Source organism: Xiphophorus hellerii, chromosome 7 (assembly GCF_003331165.1).
Source record: "Xiphophorus hellerii strain 12219 chromosome 7, Xiphophorus_hellerii-4.1, whole genome shotgun sequence".
Classification (NCBI taxonomy): Eukaryota; Metazoa; Chordata; class Actinopteri; order Cyprinodontiformes; family Poeciliidae; genus Xiphophorus; species Xiphophorus hellerii.
Window position 1 is genome coordinate 15,286,877 of NC_045678.1, and position 21,764 is coordinate 15,308,640.

General features: G+C 38.0%; 1 protein-coding gene across 1 annotated transcript; it reads right to left on the reverse strand.

Annotated features, from left to right (window-relative positions):
* Positions 1-639: 639 nt before the first annotated feature.
* mospd2 (motile sperm domain containing 2) lies at positions 640-21,728 on the reverse strand. The gene is made up of 15 exons (XM_032568562.1): positions 21,388-21,728; positions 21,252-21,309; positions 20,705-20,860; positions 19,224-19,310; positions 18,076-18,230; positions 17,163-17,223; positions 16,973-17,011; positions 16,755-16,879; positions 15,225-15,398; positions 8,653-8,768; positions 3,459-3,552; positions 3,247-3,343; positions 2,583-2,703; positions 2,004-2,106; positions 640-1,198 (listed from the first exon to the last, which is right to left on the reverse strand). The coding sequence occupies exons 1-15, from the start codon at positions 21,418-21,420 to the stop codon at positions 1,046-1,048; spliced, it is 1,572 nt and encodes a 523-aa protein (XP_032424453.1). The 5' UTR covers positions 21,421-21,728; the 3' UTR covers positions 640-1,045.
* Positions 21,729-21,764: the final 36 nt, after the last annotated feature.

The window sequence follows — 21,764 nt, forward strand, 5'->3', positions numbered from 1 at the left end:
AAAAGGGGTCTGAATACTTTTTCAATGTACTGTAGCTGAAGCCTTCAAGAGTCAAACATTCAGTGGTATCCAACAAAAAAATAAAATGGAATTTTTTAACAATCAAAGCAGGATTAGCTTTCTCATGTTACACAAATCACTCCAAGTGGCAACCACCCACCGCAAACAAACGGCGGTTGTTGATTTCAGTCATCTCTCGGGTTTGCAAACATCTAATAACGAGCTCACTCCTCACACTCCGGCTCGCGTCCTGATTGCTCCGAGTTGGATCTTGTTACTGATATCAGCGCTTCCCACTAAGATACAAGTGGGTTGTGCCACGTCCTTGTGCTCTGCCAGTAATTGCTTTGGTATTTTTAGTTGAGTTTAGTGTTGGGGTAATTAAAATAAAATGAGGTGCTGGAGACGCAGTTCTCTCATGGGCTCCTGGGTCTGAGCGTGGAGAAGTTTAGTAAGGTCATTCGCTGCGATGTTTTCAATTACAAAGCTTCGTTTTAATGGGAGCTTATTAAAGAGAGGGAATAATTTTGCATAACTGGGCAACTTTAGTGGCTGAAATAGCTGGAGCTGAAGAATAAGGAGGGTATTTAAATGCCGTCTTGACATTCATAACAAAGACTTGACCAAAAATAAAAACAGTAAAGGTTGAATAAAAAGGGTTTATTTTATAATATGTTGGTTTAAATAAATTTTTTGTAGATTCACAAATTACAAAAAAAAAGCTCTACATAATCCTTAATATGACTAATCTTTCCAACAAATTCTAATAAATGTTATTAATTTAAATTATGTTTTCACGATCAGCCACAACAGAATCTATCAATCCGTTACATTAACCTAGTAGGCAGCAGAACAATCTCTTAGCTCCACGTGGACCGACATGTCTCGATAGTCAGCTCTGCTACTCTTCAGGGCGGCAGCCAGTGGGACATGGGTGGGTTTAGCAGAGGACCAGCGTCCCATCAAGTGGTCAACTGTGGCCCGGCTGGAGCCGTCAGCGCCTCCTGGAGGGCTGACATACGCAGGTGGAGGGGCCGGCGGCAGGTCAGCTCAGTCGCTGAGCCGTACCCAGCAGGTAGAGACACAGCAGGTTCAGCGTTAGCAGGACCAGCACCAGCCCAGTGAGAACCTTCTGCACCCACAGACATGAGTTCATTTTCTGCTCCAGTCGAGAGTTGCAGGCCATCACTCGCATAAGCTGGTAAAAAAAAAACAACCCATGAAACAGCTGGAGTTAGGGTGGGACTGCATATCACAAATTTATCAGCAAAACATATTGCTTGCGTATGAGTCGTAATGCATTTGTGCTTCGTATGCAGGTGGTGTTTGTTTAAGGACGCAGAGGAAATTAAAGTGTTCTGCTGAAGTCATAAAGAGCCTGTGCTGCCATGCAACCAAGAGGTTTTACTGCCACCATATCAGCTGAGCCATGTCTGTTCTTTCAGGCAGGAAGTGTGCCGATAACAGGAAGTCTACAGCAAAGTCTCAGTTTAATCCAACTGAGCTCATGCTGAATTCAGAAAATTTGGCAGCATTTTTAAAACACTAAAGTTAAGGTTAAGGTAAAAATCTATATTATGTAGTGAATTAACCCTTATATTAATACCGATGATGCTAAAGTACGTGTCAAATGTCGATAGAGTTTGTCTCAATAGTAACCAGAATTTTTCTTTTCCCCTTAACATAAATAATCGACTGCCTCTGTTAGGAAAGGCTAGAAAAATAAACATTCTAAATGATTATGATAAAATAGGCTGCAGGCATTTCGTTTGATCAAATTTGACTTACTTCTGGGATGAAACAAACAGCAGGCGTCATGCAACATTCAACTGTACTTAGCATTAATAACTTTTGAGTCTTATCTGAATGAGCTGGAGCCTAAGTCTGCATGTGTCCTTAGTAAACTGCAACAGTAATGGCACCTATGCCTTTAGCTTATGCCCAGTGATGCATGCGTAATGGCAAAGTAGTGACATTCTGAAAATCCTGGCATCAGAACTCACCGCCGTGCTTAACTCCTGCTGCCCATTGGTCGATGGCTCCCCCAGGCTGTCCCTATGAGGGACGGCTGCTGACTTAACACTGTCCAGAACATGACAACGCAATCTGCAAGAAGGTCAGAGTCTAATGAGCAGATGTGCAAAACCAGCTCCACTTGATCAAAAAGGTACTTAAAGTTTGACATGAAAACATGTAAAATGTGTTGGATAAAAGTTTCTCTCGAGGATTTTCAGAGGCAAGAAATAAGAGCAGTAAGTAGAAATTTGGATTCAAATTAACTCTGATATATAGACTTAGTACGATTCATTCCTACTGAATTAGTCTACTCTGACATGCAAATACAGCTTAGTAAATTAGAAAGTTATGAAAAAGTTGATTTATTATAGGAATTCACAATGGATAAGGTCTTGCTGCTCATTTATGGATGGATGGAAAGCATACAAGTATTAACCGTTTTCATTTGCATGTTGATTTTTTTTTTTTTCTTTTTCTTGATGCAAACTTGCAATTATGTAATTGTCCTTCACTCTGTCTACATCACATTTTATCAACAGGAGCAATAAAAGGAAACAGATACACACCGGTGCTCCATGATCTTGTTTTTTTGGACTTCCTTCCAGAACTGAGTGAGTTCCTGTGATCCAGCATTTTCCATTTCTGCAGCCATGATCAAAAATCGGTCTTGTGGAGAGGCAAGGGAACCTGCACAAAACCCATCAATAAAACCATTTAAGTAAACTGTTATGGTTGATTTCGTAAAAAGCGGTGAGAGTGGGTCTGGAATTTCATGATTTTTGCTGGTAATATAACTTTTAATAAACCAAAGATATCAATGAATTGTTCTGTGATATTAAATGTGAGAATTACCTGGAAAGTAATATAAATCAGTGGCAATAAAACTGACTTAAATTACTGTTTGAAAAGATTTTGTAAGGAAAGAATCTCAAGACAACAGCATAAAAACCAAGGTAACTGCCAGGTCTGCTGATTCTCCTCAGATATGCTCAGCACATCAAACCTCAAACCGACGTGTCGGCGTTTGAAGGTTGCACTGTGGTTCAACTCTCTGTCAGCTACCTGACTGTTTTGTTTTGGGAGGGGGCGATTCTTTTATCTCACCTGAAATATGCATGTGGGGCAAAGAAAAAGTGACTGCCTGCACTTTGGGAAGGTAACGCAGAGCAGCGTTTGATTATTCTAAAGCTCAGCTGCTGCGGATAGCGTGCAGAGTGTTAAGTGCTGTACCTCCATGCAAGGACACCACTATGTCCACCGAGGCCCCTGGTTCACAGCTGCTGCTGCTGGGCTTCACTCGGTACTTCTCGGGCGCCGTGGTACGAACCTGCGCACGCAGAGGCACGGGGCTCGTTAATTAGATGAAACGTTTTAATTCATTACCAAATGCGACAATGTGATGACTCTCTCATAACGCCAGAGTGAAATGATTTCACAATTACCTTAAAAGCCACCTGATTTTTGGTGACATTGCTCAGAATAATAAGGCATTTCTTCTCGTTCTCACTGGAACCAAAGCTGAGCTCCTCAGAAGGACTGAAGCAGAAAAGAGATGGGGAAAAAAAAGGGGTTTTGTTACAGCAACTACAGCACACACACACAAAAAAACATTTGAATCAAAACCAGAGGCTCATATCTTAGAAAATGTGGCAAAAATACAAAAAAGTAAAAAGCATCGGTTTTCATTTGTTACTCCACACGCTTTGTTATTAAATCTTATTACATTCCGTTCTGGTGCATTTCTCGTTCCTTGGCGTCTGTGAGGACTAATTATCTGGGGATATGAAGCTTTTTCTGTTAACCACCATGCCTTCCCTAAGGGACAGTTTCTGTGGAAATGTGCTATAAAGAATGAAAATGGAATTTCTTTGTTTATATATTTGCTACAAACTATATTTTGCCTCACTGTGAAGGGAGGAAAAAAATAAACGGATCCTGACTATTGATGTGTCATTCAATATTCAAGAAATAAAGATGTGAAGTAAAAAATTCTTGATCTTAAACTCAGTTGAATGAAAATGGTATTCATAGCACCCTCCATACTTATTGGCCCCATGGCCGAAGTGTTCAAAAAGCCATACAGACAATTTATCTTTTATTAGAGCAATCTAATTCAGCACTAAAAATTTTGTAAAAATGTCACCCTTTGCTAATCGGACCAAAGACTATCATACAAAAAAGAAAAACTTGAGCACAACCCATTTATTATACTTGGCCAAATAAAACAAGTGATTCGTTTACAAATGGTTTATATTCTTTTCTTGTTAAGAAAAAAACTGAAGCAAGACATAAAATATTTAACCGTACCCAAAGTGTCATTCAACATATTCATCTTTTTTTCTTGCCAGAAACAAACTCAATGGTGAATTTGCTTTTTCACTGCAGAGTTTTTTCACCACTCAAATTACAATACTGAATTTTTCAGTGTACGACTATACTACAGTGACAAAAATAATTCATTCGCCTTAAAGCTGTTTTTGTTTCACTAAAAAAATATGAAGATAATTCAAAACAAGACTGCTGGGTATAAGTCCATGAGCTTTCTCTAGTGCTGCTCTTAGGTTATGAGTTGTTGAGCTGTTGTCCAGTTGAAATTAACAGGAAAAAAATAATAATTGTATGTTGGTTTTAAAAAATCTACCAACAAAATTAAGCTAAACATTAAAATAAACTACATAGTGGATGCAACTTTCATGAAAAAAAAACAACAACAAAAAACCACACACACACACACACAAAAGTAAATGTTCCCATTTAAATTTCTGAATTTGTCTCAAAGGAGAGTTGATTAACAGATGGATACTTTTGTTTATTGGAGCAGAAAATCAAAATTTGGTATGAGATGAACTGCCAACAGAATAGAGCAACAAATTTCATGGCCAAGAGGAGAAAAAAACCCCCAAAAAACCCAGTGGCTTATAATTTAGGCTTGATGTTCTTTTTGCTTTCCTTGTGATGAGGAGAACCTAATTTGTCCTCCAATCAAGTTTACAGCAGCCCAATTTGCAGGGCATGTGATTAGACCGACTTGGCTTCAAGTGCACAGTGAACACTGGCAACCTAAGCTTTGCAAACAAGAAAACCAGTATAGATTTTAATATTTTATTTAAATGCAGCCTAGTTATGTTCCATGGCCTAAAACTGCCAAGAATAAAGCCTTTTTTCCCCCTCTTCTTAATGGCCTTGTGTATTCTTTTCTCCCTTCAAACAGCTGTAGAAACGCGCTCAGAGCGAGCCTAGGAACCTCTGGCAAACACAAGATCAAAGACCACTACTCTCTTCTGAAGCCCCCAGCCTTGAATTAAAAGCTAACAGAGCTCCGAAGTATAACTGCATTTAAGGCTCGGTTTAATCGGTTTATCTCTATAATTCACAGCTCAGAGGAGTCAGAAATCCTCACTTCAAAGCCGCCACACAGTGGAAACAGAATTCGGCTCACGTTATTCTTGAAAATGACATTATATAGTGCGAGGTAAAAAAAAAAAAAAAGTTGTAGAAATTGAACAAACTGATCTGAATGTCAATGAATGTTGGATTCAGTAAATAATTGAAACAAAAGAAGTGCTGCAAAAATATTCAAATTCCTATGAAAATGTTCTTTTTTATGTCTTTGCTATATTACATGTTGGTGCAACACAAGTTGCCCATAATTCTGAAATGGTAGAGTGCTTTTATTAAAATATGTTTTTATTAAAACAAAAAAGATTGTTATTTTGAAATCGGAATAATTTTCTTCCACTTGACAATAACAAAAAGACGTATTAAAGTTTGTGGTTGTACAGTGAAAAATGCTTTAAGAGGTCAAAGAGTAAGCCTACTTCTGCAAGGCTTTTTATGAAGGACTATGTGCTGTGAAGGAAAAGAGGATCCTGGCTCCCCTGTTGAGTGGTAATTAATTGCTTGCCAGCGTTTCTCAGTAGAATGGGTTTCAGTGTTTGATTTACAACGCCAACTCATTTTTAATCAATGAAAGATCGACTGGAAACATCCTGGATTCCTGCTCACGTCTCACAAGATCAATCAGGGCAAAAAGGCAGAAAAACATCAATACTGACCTGAAGCGTCAAGTCGGTGTGTGAAAAACTAAACTTTTTGCCACCAAAAGAAGAAAAAAAAAAATAAAGTAAAAAGTGTAAATATTTGTTTTGTGCAACTATTTTACTCCATCTATAAAGCACCAGTAAATCCATTTTATTATAAACATTTCCTTCAAGTAGTTTTAGAATGATAATATTTGGCTACTGGGAATTTGTTCTTCATATTTTGTGAGCAAAGAACAAAAAACATAAACTACTAAAATAACAATTAGCACCAGGGTAAAGAATAAAATAATCATATGGTAACTAAGATGGCCACCTTGGCTTCAGGTCTTACAAATGAGTTTTAAATCCAGCATAGAAGCACATTACAACACAACCCGATTACAGCTGGAGATAAGATCCAGATAGGTGCTATCGTGCCTAACCGTTAGTGCTGTTAGGTAAAAGCAAACTAATACGTTCTGCCCTATTTGTGCTGCAATGAGGCTGCAAGGAGAAATTCTGCAGGGGCCAGAACAAACACACAGAAATAGGTTAAAACTCACAAAGGGATTGTGCAGTAATTGTGCGTTCAGCATGTATTGTTTCAGGTTTAGATTTAGCATGCGAGCCCGTATGTTCAGAGAATAATGAAGTCATCTTCTGAAGCATTTCTCAGAAGATGACTACAACACGGTCAGATTGGATAAATTAATATGTCCCGGTCTTATTTTTAAAATGTGGGCAAAGTTCAATCATACTTCCAACTGACTCACACAGTTAAAATCAACCTCACCAAAGCTATGCAGAAGTGTGGATGATTTTGTTCTTTTCTTTTATAAACAAAGCACTTCCCCTTTTGTTCTTTTTCCAGTTCTTTCATACCTACTGCTACAATTACTGTTATATTCATCAACAATGAGCACAGTAATTTCATATGCGACCTTCATTTGGATAGGAACTGCGGGAAATTTCCATGACAGTTTTGATATTGTCACGCTCAAACGCAGATGAGAAAATTGCCTTTGTGAGACTTCCTGCTTTTGTAGGTGTGATGAAAGCAGTTTGATGTGTCGATAGTTGTGCACACGGAGTCACGAGCAAAACTGGCTTTGCCGCAAATATAAATGGAACAGCCTTTCTATTTCATTTACATGTACAGAGGATATGAAAAGCGTAACCACGACTGTTGAAATGTCAGGTCTTAGGGACTCAAAGGACAAGAACACCAGAGTAAATTATTTCAAAGCTTCTTTGTCTTTAATATAACATTTATCTTGTAAATACTGATACTGAAAAATCTAACAAATCTATTAGAAGCGAAGAAAATAAGTGTAGTAACTGGTTGCAAAAGTGTTCACATCCTTTACTAATACTTAAATTAACTATTCAATCAGTTTCAGCAATCAGAATATTTTATATCCACTGTATAGAAATATGGATTAAATATGCTGGATTGACCTGCTGGAAAACTAGCAGCAGCATATTTATATTCCCACATGGGTCCATAGCATGATGATTCAGAGTGACAGACAGCTACGCTCTCTGATCCATCAGTTTCTTGTCAGTCTGCATGACTTCACACTTTCTCCTAAAGGACTGTTTGTTAAAAGGAAGGGCAAAGACGGAAAGGACACAAGCTAAAAAAAGAAAAAAAAGTTTTTTCTTAGGTAAAGATCAGGTAAACTAATCTTGAAGTAAGCATCCAAGATACACTGTAGACTTTAGATTTTAGAAGTTGATCAAAATTACAATAGACTAACATTAAAACAATAAATATTCACCAAGAACTACGTTTAGTCTATCTTTAAAGATCCAAACTTAAGAGTAAAACAAGACGACAAAAAAAGCTGCAGTTCGTCCCATGTGGTCTGGGTTTTTATCCATTTAAAATATTTATAAACATCTACGGCACTCAACCATTAACCACCCTTGATAACTGATCACTCTTCCTTGAGAGAGGTTTGACTGACAGACTGGCCCACCAGGTCATGTCTGCAGCTAACAATAGTCACCCCACTGTTGCCATCTCGGTGACATTCTTGCTATAGTTAGCAACATTTCAAACAAAACAAAAAAAATGGTATTGCCCAAAATTGGAATTGAAAGGTCAGGCTTTTTATAGATCGGTAATCGGCGGTCAGCCAGAAAACTGCAATTGTTGCACCCCTAGTGATTACGTATGGATTATATCCGCTGATCATAAAGAAAAGATTATATCCAATCAATCTACAGTTAAGATGTTGTTTGTTTAAAATATTAAAAAGGAGTAGTTCTGGTTCTAGAGGCCTTACAAAAATATTCACACCACTGGATCCATGTTTTTTCATGCTACAACCACAAACTCAAATGTATTTTCTATGTCCTCCCAACTCCCAAGGAATAACCCTGTATTTAGTTGAACTCATGTCCCAGTAAACCCTGACCAGTTCTCTCATATCCCTCCTGAGAAAAAGCCATGATGCTGCCTCCTTCACGTTTCAAGGTGGGGAGGACATCTGCAAGTTTATGTGCTTAGTTTCCCATGCTATGTATCCTATGGGAGACTAATAAATTATCTTATAAATAATATACACAGTCGTCACAACAGAAAGTGAGAAGATAAAGCAGGGCCTACCTAACATCTAGCAGAAGACCTTTGAAGGTGGTGAGTGGCTTCCTGACTCCTTTCACTCTCACGTTTGTGTCTCTTTCACCATCCTCTGACCTCAAGCTTTCTTCTAGAAAATTCACCTGAAATGGAAAAGACCACATAATTAGAAAACACATAAAAGACATACTGTAGAATGTAATCATCGAAACCTCGCCTAGCACCCCTTCTCAAATGAAATGTTTGACCTTTGACCTCCAAGTAGGTTGCTATGAGTTAGTACAAGAAATCACAGTCAACTTTAATTAATAAGCTACTGTGTTAAAAAAAAGAAGATGAAATGTCGTTGTTACCAGAATGAAATACTAATAGAGGAATTTTATTTTTATTTTGTGGATGCACTCTCAATCCGAGTCCTGAACTTTGCTCCTGGCAGCATCCAGAGGGAATGGAAAAATAAAACCAAGCATATCCATGAAAATAAGGAACCAGTGTGACTCCGCAATCTCATGACTTTTGACATAAAAAAAAAAAAAAACATCCTCATGAACCAAAGTAGGTCATTTGGGATAGAGTCATGAGATACCTCACACGGGGGAGAAGCAAAAGGCTCCTGAACTTTGACCCAAATCCTTCCCAGTCAGAGCACAGACCACACAAAGGCTGACTGGACAGACAGACGTGTTACATGACTGGCTAAGCCTTTAAATATAAGGATGCTTGAGCCACAAAGAATGTACGGTTGATGGGACGGTGAAAACATCAGGAGACGGTAAATGAGAGTAAAGGAAGGGGCCAGTCGAGGGAAATACGTGAGCAAACGCTGCTGACTCAAAGGGGAACTGTGTATTCCCAGTTCATAAGCTACAAAATGTGCAAGGTTGTGTCTCCCTTTCATGCAACTTAATCAAAAAAAAAAAAGAAGACGTCAAGAGATTGTCAGCTTCCAGTTTGATTATTTATTGAATTTCAAGAGAAAACTCGACACAATTATGTAAGAATCAAATATAAAGTGATTTGAAATGTATAACAACTTCAAATTAGAGGGAAAAGTAAATGCTTAAAGTAGATTGCACCTTATTACAGATACTGGAATTAAAAGTACAATGTAGTGATGAGAACAATCATTGGCCCCATTTCTGACTCCCATAATACAATTTCAAAAATCCATTATAGATTAATAGGGAACAAAAAATAGAGGGGAATCTAATATGAGAAACAAATTAAGAGGCTATAGCAGAATGAATAAATTAAAGATCACTATAAAAGAAAGACATTTAAAATGCTACTTCCATACATTGCACAATATATGAAATGCAAAGACAACTGACTTGTATTTGAAATGCACATGGTCAAATATCCTTCTTTGTGCAATACAAATTAAGGCACACAGCAACATTGTCAACACTGCTAAAAACTTTCAAGTTTCAGACTTGGCTAGAGATAACATCTGATTGTAAGGCACACAAGGCTTACATTAAAAAGCAGCTTCAAATGGCAGGTTTGATTAAGGATTAAGTGCTAGGGGTTAATAAGTTGGTCTACTGTAATATAACAGTAATTATCTTAGTAGTTATTAATCAGGAGGTTAGATGAGACAAATAATGTGAAATATTTATGGACATCCGGGAGTGTGCTGACCTTTTATAAAAGCTAATTAAACGTACGTCTCGCTTACATCAGCATTTCAAAGGCGTGCAAAAAGAAAAAAACAAGAACCCCCCCCCCAAAAAACAGCCTATTAAAAAGGCATCATCTGATAATCACAGAGACGCAAATTTGTTGTGGCCAAATTGTAAATGTGAGGTCCATGATGGGCGAAGGATTGGGCTTGTGTAGGAGTGGTGGTGGCAACTTGGGTCGACCTTAGCGGGAGGCGTACTCATGTCACATGAGTACAACCTGCCTCTCCAGTCTGCAGAGATCTTCCACACATTGAGCTTCTGCTGTGGTTGTGATCCTAAAGCGCTTTACCACAGCCACCCCTTGTTTCCGCAACCAGAAAGGAAAACAAAACAAAAAGAAAGACAGAAAATTAGCTTAAAGAAGCCATTAAGCTATCAGCTCAGTGCTTCTGGACCTCAGAGGACTTTGGGGGCAGACCGATACGTTGATGTGGGGAAGGTGGAGGAGTGACTGAAAGAGACTTTTATTTATTTAGGCAAGATGGATTAGAAGGAAAAGAATTAAATGCTGTGCGGAATGTGCCAAGACGAGCTCAAAGCGCCAATAGCCTGTTGTAACAACACAGAACCACATGTTAAGTCACATTTATGGCAACAAATACAAACAACAACAACAACAATAAAAAGCCAACACTTTACATTAACACTTTTATGCTAAAAAAAGACCAACTAAAACCCTGACCTGTCTGTCAGCATTCCCATTCCTTCACCAATCTTTAATTTCACCCTTTTCCTTTAACTGGTCATCCTTGTTTTAAATACTTATATCATTTATAAAATATGGGTTTAGGTATGACCCTATAAAGTACCAGAGTAATGCAGCACTGCCCCACCGCCGCTGCTAACTGCTGGTCAGTTGACTGAAAGAGGCTTCTACACTTTTCTCTTGTTTTTCCTGCATGTCTGGAAATACTCTCAATGCACAGAATCCTGCTGGGGAAACTAAAGAAGAGCCTTCTCCGTTATTGGAGGTAAAGCTGTTTTAAAGCTACAGTTGCAAGTAATGAACAGCACATATGTTCTAAATGAGTAGATACATTAATTAACAAGCTATTATTAGCTTGCTTTATTTCTATTAAGCGCAAGGACAAAATGCATATGATTCTCCAGAATAAAAAAAACAGAAAACTTTGACTAAATGCCGCTAAATAGGAATTACTAGATAATACTACAGCTATGAATGAGGACGCTTTCCGCCAAGAGGAGGTTGTTAATAACTGGGTGGCTGTAATTTGGTGATGGAAGCAGCTCAGACTACTACGGTAAATGGTTCCAGTTTTCAGACAAGCTGCTCAGTGACTTTTCACCCTGAATATTCAGGGAATGTTTATTAGATCATCTGACAGCCTTATTTATAGCCTTCCTTCTGACATGCACTCGGGAATGATTATTTTGTTTCTGAGGAGTTTCCTAAAAGTGATTGTGTAACTATATTTTGACAAGCTAGCGAGAAAAACATCTTCCTCTTCCTGGCCTGGTTGACTGATGCGTAGAGGGCTATTGTGCTTTTACATAAAATAATTAGCTCAAAATATCCTTTTGCCAACTTGTACTCCTATTGTGTATCCATGTACTTAACAGTTGCATATTGGTTTCTGTCTCTCGGTAGTCTGATAAATTATGGAAATATATGGCCATAAATAAATCTCATATACAATTTCATTATACTGTGTGCATTCTTTTTCAAAAGTTTTCCATCCCATTTTCTTTAAATGTGGTTTTGATCCCTGTTTGGATCAGTCAATTTATGAAATGTTAGAGATTAACTCCGAGCAATCTCCTGCTGGTAGAAATTACCAGTCAAATAACTCGGTTGTTAAATCAAACATAAAAAGTACAAAATGAGAAACAAATGGGTTTCATAATCCATGTGAAACGTCTCGCGGGAGACAGCGACTTTCTGGACCAAAAAGTCATCAAACAATACTGCAAAAGTACAAAACAGCACTGAGGACTCAAATAAAATAAAAAATATTTAAAGACAGCAATGTAACTTTTAAGAACAAATAGGATTTTTTCCCCTACGAAGAACACAGGCTGAGGCTCAAACCTCAGCCTGTAGATTACACCTAGGATAACAAGTAATTGATGTGACTTGTTTTAAAAGTCTTAATCTCTTGTGAATAATCAGCATGGCAGCTTTTTAACAATTGGATCATTGTTTGTTCAGTAAAGCTTTGTGGGTGTAGCTCTGGCTAACATGGTTTGTCTCATGTAGACTGCAGCTCAACCTGCTGTTTGTCCACATATTTGTGGACATATTACAAAGCCTGCCTCTCTCTTTGTAATTTGAATCCTAAATGAAGCTGAATATAACAGTCAAAAACTTACAGAAAAATGAAAAAAGTATAAGTTTAATCTGTTTCAATTACTACAATGTATATACAACATTGTAGTACTCACTTGTGTGTTGCAATTCCAGATTTTTCCAGACTTGATTTTCCAGAGTTCCTTGCAATTTTAACCAATTTGTAAAGTATGAATACTTTCCATATGAGTTTATGGAAAATGTCCCTAAAAACATACACATAGATAGATGCATAGTAACAATGGATGGATAAAATGATAATTAGAAAGAGGAATGATAAACAATAAGCAGAGTGATGGACGGACGAATGGATGGATGGATAAAAGATCACTAGAGAAAAATACGGACTGATGCACGAAGACAAATCTTAAGAGAGTGACGGAGAAAAAGAGAAAAAGTCTGGAAACAAAATATTTTTTTTTCCTATACTCCCATAATACTTGTTCCACACTAATCCAAAATTGGAAAAATTGGAATCATATTCCAGAGTTTTACAATTGCGTAGAAATCCTGTAAATGTGTCCACCTTAACGGTATCTCATTTATTACTTTACGGCTGGCTTTCATAAAGCATCTTTTAGGACAAAAACGAGAAAGGAAGAGTAAAAATATCATGACAGGAGATCTGGGTAATCCTGATGGGGAGTCAGAAGAGAATCTGTGCCATACATGACACGAGCTGCAGGCTGTCTACATCCAGGATGCAGCACTGAGAAACCATACTGAGAGGAAGGCGACAGCAGCTTTAACATTTCCAGGGTGCAAGCCGTCTCAGTGATAGCGCTTCATGATGCAGGGAGGAGGAATCTTGTGACAGCATGGAAGAGCTTAAGTAACAGACCCTCTGTGGACACCATGAGGAACTGAAGAGCAGCAGCGTGCCTGTGAAGGCTTAGCTGGATTTAATGCAAGCCAAAAAAAATCCTCTAAAGAACAAACTCAATAGACACCATGAAAAACAGCTTAATGATAATCACATAGCCGGCCTGATTACACTCTGAAATCTGGAGGTCCTGACTAAAAACATGACATGGGGAGTTTAAAATGTGCAAAGTCACAACCTGGTCACCTCTGTCTGAAATTAGTCAATCTAAAAAATAAAGCCGGGTGCTGCTAAATGTGTCAGAGTCAAATAATCACACTTAGTTCTCAATCATATAATACACTGCCTGGCCCAAGAAAAAGTCGCCACCAAAAAATGGTCACACTCTCTAATATTTTTGCAATACTTTAGCTTTGATTACAGTCCGCTTCTGCAGTGTCACAAGATTTATTTCCATCCAGTGTTGCATTAATCTTTCACCAAGATCTTGTATTGATGATGGGAGAGTCTGACCACTGCGCAAAGCCTTCTCCAGCACATCCCAAAGATTCTCAATGGGATTAAGGTCTGGACTCTGTGGTGGCCAATCCATGTGTGAAAAAGATGTCTCATGCTCCCTGAACCACTCTTTCACAATGTGAGCCCGATGAATCCTGGCATTGTCATCTTGGAATATGCCCGTTCCATTTGGGAAGACAAAATCCATTGATGGAATAACCTGGTCATTCAGTATATTCAGGTAGTCAGCTGACCTCATTCTTTGGGCACACAATGTTGCTGAACCTAGACCTGACCAACTGCAGCAACCCCAGATCATAGCACTGCCCCCACAGGCTTGTACAGTAGGCACTAGGCATGATGGGTGAATCACTTCACCTGCCTCTCTTCTTACCCTGATGCGCCCATCACTCTGGAACAGGGTAAATCTGGACTCATCAGACCACATGACCCTCTTCCATTCCTCCAGAGTCCAATCTTTATGCTCCCTAGCAAACTGAAGCCTTTTTTTCTGGTTAGCCTTACTGATTAGAGGTTTTCTTACGGCTACACAGCTGTTCAATCCCAACCCCTTGAGTTCCCTTCGCATTGTGCGTGTGGAAATGCTTTTGCGTTCACAATTAAACATACTCCTGAGTTCTGCTGTTGTTTTTCTTCGATTTGATTTGACCAAACGTTTAAGTAATCGCCGATCACGATCATTCAGGATTTTTTTCCGACCACATTTCTTCCTGGAAGACGATGGTTCCCCACCATCCTTCCAGTTTTTAATGATGCGTTGGACAGTTCTTAACCCAATTCTAGTAGTTTCTGCAATCTCCTTAGATGTTTTCTCTGCTTGATGCATGCCAATGATTTGACCCTTCTTAAACAGACTAACGTCTTTTCCACGACCACAGGATGTGTCTTTTGCCATGGTTGTTTAAGAAATGAGGAGTTACTCATTGCAACAGCTGGGGTTAAATAACTTGTTGCCAGCTGAAAGATAATCGCCTATGCAGTACTTATCCAATAGGAGGCTTGTACCCATTTGCTTAGTTAAATCCAGGTGGCGACTTTTTTTTTGGCCAGGCAGTGTACAATACAACTCTGACTCATCCAAAATCAAATTCATACTTGCAATGAGGTCCAAAGCATAACTCTAGAAAACACATGAGTCTCATATACTTATGCAATTATAATTTTGCAAGAAACTAAAAGAATTTCTTTTTATCATCAATAAATCTTTTTATTTTTCACAGCAAAAATAAAAAGATTTACTTGATGTATTCACAAAACAATTTACCTTTTTAGGCTTTGCCACGATCTCGGAGTTGAAGCTGGACTCGAGGGTGTCTCTGCTCTCCATTTCACCCTCTTTGCTCTCGGCGTCATCATCGCTGGCCATCGGCCCGTTCTCACACAGCGGGGTTTGGAAGTCATCGTCTGGAAGAGGCGGGTATGTGTACTTGAACTGGTCCTGGAAGAAACGGGACACATCATCTTGCTTACTGCAAATCTGGCATGTAAAGTGCAACTGATGGATTCCAATTTATAATTATGATATATTATTTCTAATTAAAACAGAAAGTTATTAACTTTAAACGTGTCAGACAAAAGAAACTGCAAAGGGAAGAAGGTTTATGATGTAATGAGGTTAATAGATTCACAAAAACTACATGACCCATAATTTTGTCATTTTTACAAGAGAAAAATATACACTTTATCAGTTTTTAGCAATTTCTAAAATATTTCAACATCATATCAAAACATACAGAACCCCGCATAATTAGTCGTAGTTATTGAATTTTTTGTACTTTTTGTCACATTAAGACCACAAACCAACATGTCTTTTTGTGTGATTGCATACATCAGAGTAACATGAAGCAGGACATAACTGGAAAATTAAAGAAAAGAGCTTCATGGTTTTCCAAGAGTGTCCATGGACAAAAATATGCCATGCAGTTGTATTTTAATTATATGTCATTTAATCTCAGTATAAAAGCAGCTGTTCTGTGAAAAACCTCAGAGGTTTGTTAGAAAACATCAGAGAACAATTAGCAATATGAAAACTAAGGAGCACAGCAGACAAGTCAGACATAGAAATTATTCAATCGAGTCAAATAACTCGGTTGTCAAATCAAGCATAAAAAGTACAAAATGAGAAACAAACGGATTTCATAATCCATGTGAAACGTCCAGCGAGACGTTTCACATGGAAATGTCAGGGAGAGAGTTGAGGAAGTTCAAAGCAGAGCTGGATTACAAAACAATACTCCAAGCACCGAACAGCTCACTGAACACTGTTCAATCCCTCATCCAAAAGCGAAAAGGACGATGCACATCTGCCAACCCAACGACAGGTAGAAAACAAGCTAACCTGGCAGGACAGGCAGGTTATTATTGTTAATCAGAAAAGCAGCAAACCAGAACAATCAAAACATACAGCCAAAGATGCAACAGAGTGTTTAGAAAGCACATTATTGAGCTAAAATGGCCTAGTCAAAGGTCAAACCAAAACCCAATTGAATATCTGTAGAACGAGTTAGAAACTTGTCCTTTTATTGCCAATGGAGAATTGGCAAAACGAATTTCAGTGTCTAGATGTGCAGCAGTAATTTCAGTGAAAGATTCTACAGGATATAAATTTGACAGATATTAGTAAAAAATTTAAAATCCTTGTATCATTCTCCGCCCACATCCCACCAAAATACATTAAGGTTTGTTATTGTGATACATTTTAAAATGTGAAAAGGTTTAAGAAGTAAGAATACTTTTGAAAGGCTAATTAATAGTCATTTGATATAATGGAGTGAAGAAAAACACAGGAGCATACCGATCCACCCAGGTGAGGCGGCAGGTATTCTGCACCAATATATGTGTGAACCTCAGCTTTGCTTGCAAACTTCAGCTTTGCGATGGCTTCTGGACCCAACCAGGACTTCACAATCTTCCATGCAGCTGTAGCCAGGATATACGTTTAAAAATCATGTTTTTAATGAAGTCACAGTGCAGCAAAAATCATCAATCAGAGTCAAGTAGACTCTTTCTCACCGTTCATGATCCAAGGCATTTCCACTATGATCATTTTAGCTGAAATGAAAAAAACAAAGTTCCTTGATAAAACTACTGTGTTCTTTTTGCATATTTGACTTAAAAGCAGCTGCAAAGATCACAAGCAATCCGTAATTGAAAGATAATATCTCTGGTATATCAGAATATCTTTTAGTGTTATGTTACTTACATAAAAACTTTGGATAGTATACTTTGAAGCAATTGATGACATACTTTACAAAGTCCATGTCCTAAAACAAAGAAAAAATAATTACAAATTAGGAGATTCACAAAGGAAACAACCTCAAAAGTATAAAGTAGCACATAAAAATATGCGGAAGAAAACGATTTTGACAGGAGGATGTTTGTTCTCATTCGATCGCCTCTAGATCTGAAGTTACCCACTAAGGTTTAAATAAAAATTAATTGCAAGTCTGTTTGAACAATTTTCAACACTTTTCAACATTGACAAAAAAAAAAAAGAAATCTTGGGTCTCTGCTGTTTATTGAACTATATTAAAAATATTTTCAAGATTTCTTCTGCAGCTTGGCAAGTTTCATATGGTGGTTCTTCTTCTACTGTCTATGCTAACTGAGTTGATCAAACTGACTGTCCGAAAGGCCAACAGGAAGGATCTTAAGGCCTTGGCTAGGCTCCATAATAGGCTAGAAGCCTCACTCTTTTGCAGTGGACTCACTCCTAAGCCCTAATTAGATCACACTGACTGGATCTAGCGCAGGTCATCGTGGGCTTCAAAAGAATCCCACGATGTTCTTTCTCACCTGTTCTTCTAAACAAATAATTGTATGTCATGTCTCTATAGTTGCTTGTGTTGGGTAATGACAAATTTAACAGTCCTTTCTCCAGCAGGGCGTCACTGACTGAGAGAAAGTAAGTGAAAGGATTAGACAGTCAACTCGAATTGACCATCAGGATTTAAAGGCTACTTTAATCTTCAACGTGTTATAAACCACTGAAGAGCTTGCCGTCTTGCTACATCCTCTCACAAATGCCAAGAGATATAACCATATGAGATGCTCTTTTTCATAACAAAACTCCAGCTGAGCTGAAAAACAATAAAAACACAACAGGCTGGACTTACAATATTGCTAAAGCCAGACTCCGTCATATCAAACACTACGGTGAGAGGCATCCCGGGCTCCTTCTTTGCATACTGCTCCAGCCAGAAGGCGACGTACTTCTTCTTGTCCACGACTGTTTTTGCATCCTTCATGTGCAGCTTCACCTTAAACCAGACTGTATGCAAAGAACAGGATCTGTTTTATTTCTTAAAACAAGTCAGAAATGCTCAAATACCTCTTTCATGACAACATAATGGCTGAGCCATCAGTGCACTAGGCATGTGTTGGCAACCGAGATTTTGAAGAGCTACAGTCTCTAGATGTTTCCACCACCGCGTGCCATGATTTAAATTCCATTTCATGATATGCAGGAGGAAATGATACAGAGACCAAAATTTTTTCTTAACCGCATGTAGCACACAGCTAAGTAATTTTGTAATTTTGAGTAATGTATTTGATTTGGTACAGAAATGAACATTTCTGTAAATGAGCCAGAATTAGCCAAAAGGCTATTTTTCATCTATTGTCTCTGGACAACAAACCACCTGTTGCTGTGCAATGGTGGTTAGAGTTGGTTAAAAGTAACATGCTATCATTTTCCTTTACTTACAACAAAGACAAGGTTAGATGTTTGAAAGTGTTCTAAAAGTAAAATATTGACAGGAATGGGATTGAAACTAAAGGAGCACCACCTGTCGCTCTCAATAATGCAACACTAAGGCGTTAGTGTTACCTTATTGAGTGTTAGTGTATATTAGTGCTCTAAGAAGAGCACTAATATAACATGAAACAAAATTCTTAGTAATAAAATGTTTATGTAAAAACTACTATTAAATTTATTCCAGCCTTTTGCTTAAGCCAAAATAACTAAAAAAATTAAGAGATAAGTAAGTCTTAAGTGTAAATATGTTGGAATATTTGATCTGTAACAGGAGTAATTGTTGCTCTTCTATTTAAAATGAAATCAATTAGATATTGATATAATTTTTTGCATTCAAAATAATAAAAAAATATAATATAAAATTATGGCATAAATAAACAGCTTTTCTCCAAAGGTATTTATGTCCCATAGCATAAATATCATGGGACTTCTACTCAAAAAATACAATGGGAAAATTCATATCATTCCAGTGTGTGTGAGTAAGGATGTATTAGAACGTGTGCGTACAGAGTTTGTTGCCTTCTCTGTCGTAGCCATGGAGGAAGACGGCACCGCTCTCAAACATCCACCTGGGAATGGTGCTCTCACTCACGTCTACAATGAAGAAAAACAAATTACTTAGGATGGGGCAATTATCAGACAGAGATACAGGCAACATGACAAGCAAACAGTAGAGGCAGTCCGGATGGTGTTGGTTCCCCAAAAATTCAGATTTAGAGGCATTCGGTGTTACATTTGGCACATCCTTTACATTTGGCACATCCAGAATGGAAATTTAAATTTAAAAAATGCTCCCCAGACTCCTCGCAACATCCCGGAGACATAAAGCCACACATTTATAAGCTCTTTTTAAAAGTTGAAGCTAAGAACTAACAGCATGTCGACTGAGTCCTACATCCACATCCCAGTGGCCTGAGGCACTAATGACTCAAATAAATCACATTTCCTAAAACAACTCGGAGAAAAATAGAATTTGCTGGATTAAAAGGCCAGCAAACAACAAGTCTTTCAAATTTCTCAGGGGAAACAGAGTGCATTGTTCTCTGTGGTAACTTATGCATGGAGATATGGCTGTTTAACACACAAAGAGACTCTGTTTTTCTGAGATAAGCACAAGGGCAACCACAGATTTGTGTTAGGAGCTTGCAACACATATGCCAATGTCAACATTTCTACTTTGAGCAAAGCTGGATGTTGAACTTCAGTACGTTTGAGCGCTAGCATGAATGCTGTCTACCACAACCTGCCTTTACTGTTCCTTTTCTCCTTTATTTAATTTCCTCTAGAGTTTCTATATTTATACTTTATGCCAGTAAGCTGTGAGTTATTGAGTGAAATGTCAGATTTCTTGCTTTTGCACACAATCTTGGCCAGTGAAGCTGATTCAGCTGAGAATTTCTGTGAGCATTATTACCGTAATTTCAGATGTGTAATGCTAAATTTATCATCTCCAGATTTGGGTCCAGTTTCCTTTTAGAGAAAAATTTTCATAGTGCTCAAAAGTGGGTTACTTAGAACAAAGAACTTTTACATTGCTCAAACTTTAAACACTATAGAAGTGCCAGAAACAAACTTTGCTCCATTTCAATATAAAACTAAAAAGTGAGTTTGAGATTTCTGGTTTTAGCACCAAGCAAAAAGTTTGGCATTATAACATCAGCTGTTTAGTTCATTGGTACAGATAGGAGGTAAAAATAGGCAAAAAATGAAAGTATCCAATGGCAAAATAGAAAGACTTTGAAGTCAAGTAAATTTCTTTTTACTTTTTAATTATTCTGGCCTTGGTTTTTTGTAAGTAAAACAAAGGATGTAAGTTATCACTAAATTTAAGCTTTTAGAATTAAGTTGCAGTTTTAAATTTTAAAGTACCTGCGTAATTGACCTGTGAATTATTTCAAAAGCATTGCAATGCCCATTAAAACAAAAAAATATGTTTCTTTTGACATAAAACTCTTTTGACGATTAAAACAGTTATTCCAGCTTCTTACCATTTATCCCAAACTCTTTTCTCCATAGTAGACTTTCATCTATCATCTTCAAGGTGTCATCAACAACATACATTCTCCATGTGAGGTAGGCCTCCACCAGAGCATCTTCCTGCTCAATCCTCTCCACATCCCTGGGATCATACTTATCTGTTGAGTCTACAAACACAGCACAAGTACTCGATCACATGACGTTCAAGCAGGTCAGGCAGCAGGTTTCACTTTCAAAAACTCACTGACTTTAACTGTTTTAAAACTTTAATTGTTGATGGGAGTCCATAATAAACCATATTAAAGTCCCACGGGAGGTCAGAAATGTTGTATGTCTGGGGTGTACAGAACTGTGCTCCAATTAGAATTTAACAACTTTGTTAAATTCTAATTGGAGCCCTTCACGTCCTTGTTGAAGCTTAGCTGAGCAAATAAGCACAAATACGAATAAGTATGCAAAACAAAAGTAACAATGTAATAGATCCAAAAAAATCGTCTAAAGGAAAATTAATATCCAGTGAGAGAGTTAATATCCACTTATCCACAATAACCGTGTTACCTTTGAGTAACTCATTCTTGAATCTCTGCCTGATCTCCACTATTTTCTTCTCAAGGTCCTGTCAAAACAGAGTTTGTTCGGGTTAGATTCAGGTTTGGCTGTTGCGGAATAAACGGTTCTAATGGTCATCAACTACCTGGTCTCCTTGCTGCGGTTCATGCTCTGCCATATTCGGCTGTCCCTCCGCGGCTCTGTGGTAGTTCCGCGTTGTTGGGTTTTTTTTGTTGTTGTTGTTCAGGCTGCTAAGTTAGCAAACTAGCTGCTCTGAAGAATCACTGCTTAAAGTGTGAAGCTGGGATCCGGACGGTGCCATTTTGGCTCCATTTGTGGCCACGCCTCCGAGGGCTGTTTTATTTATGCGTGCGGAAAAGAGGGTTAGAATGGAAAATTGTCTTGACGCTGACATTACAAAGATTTCCTATAAAGGACGAAGCATAGCTATACATTCAATCATATAGTCGCAAATTCTGTTTTATCGTGTGTTCACAGAAGCTTACCCACAATGCACTTGAA

Excerpts from the sequence above, each read along its gene's own strand:
- mospd2 (XM_032568562.1), bottom strand. The coding sequence starts at position 21,420 with ATGGCAGAGCATGAACCGCAGCAAGGAGACCAG. Across the intron at positions 19,311-20,704 it reads AAAAGAGTTTGGGATAAATG|ACGTGAGTGAGAGCACCATT; the intron begins GTAAGAAGCTGG and ends TCTTCATTGTAG. Across the intron at positions 17,012-17,162 it reads ATACTATCCAAAGTTTTTAT|CTAAAATGATCATAGTGGAA; the intron begins GTAAGTAACATA and ends TTTTCATTTCAG.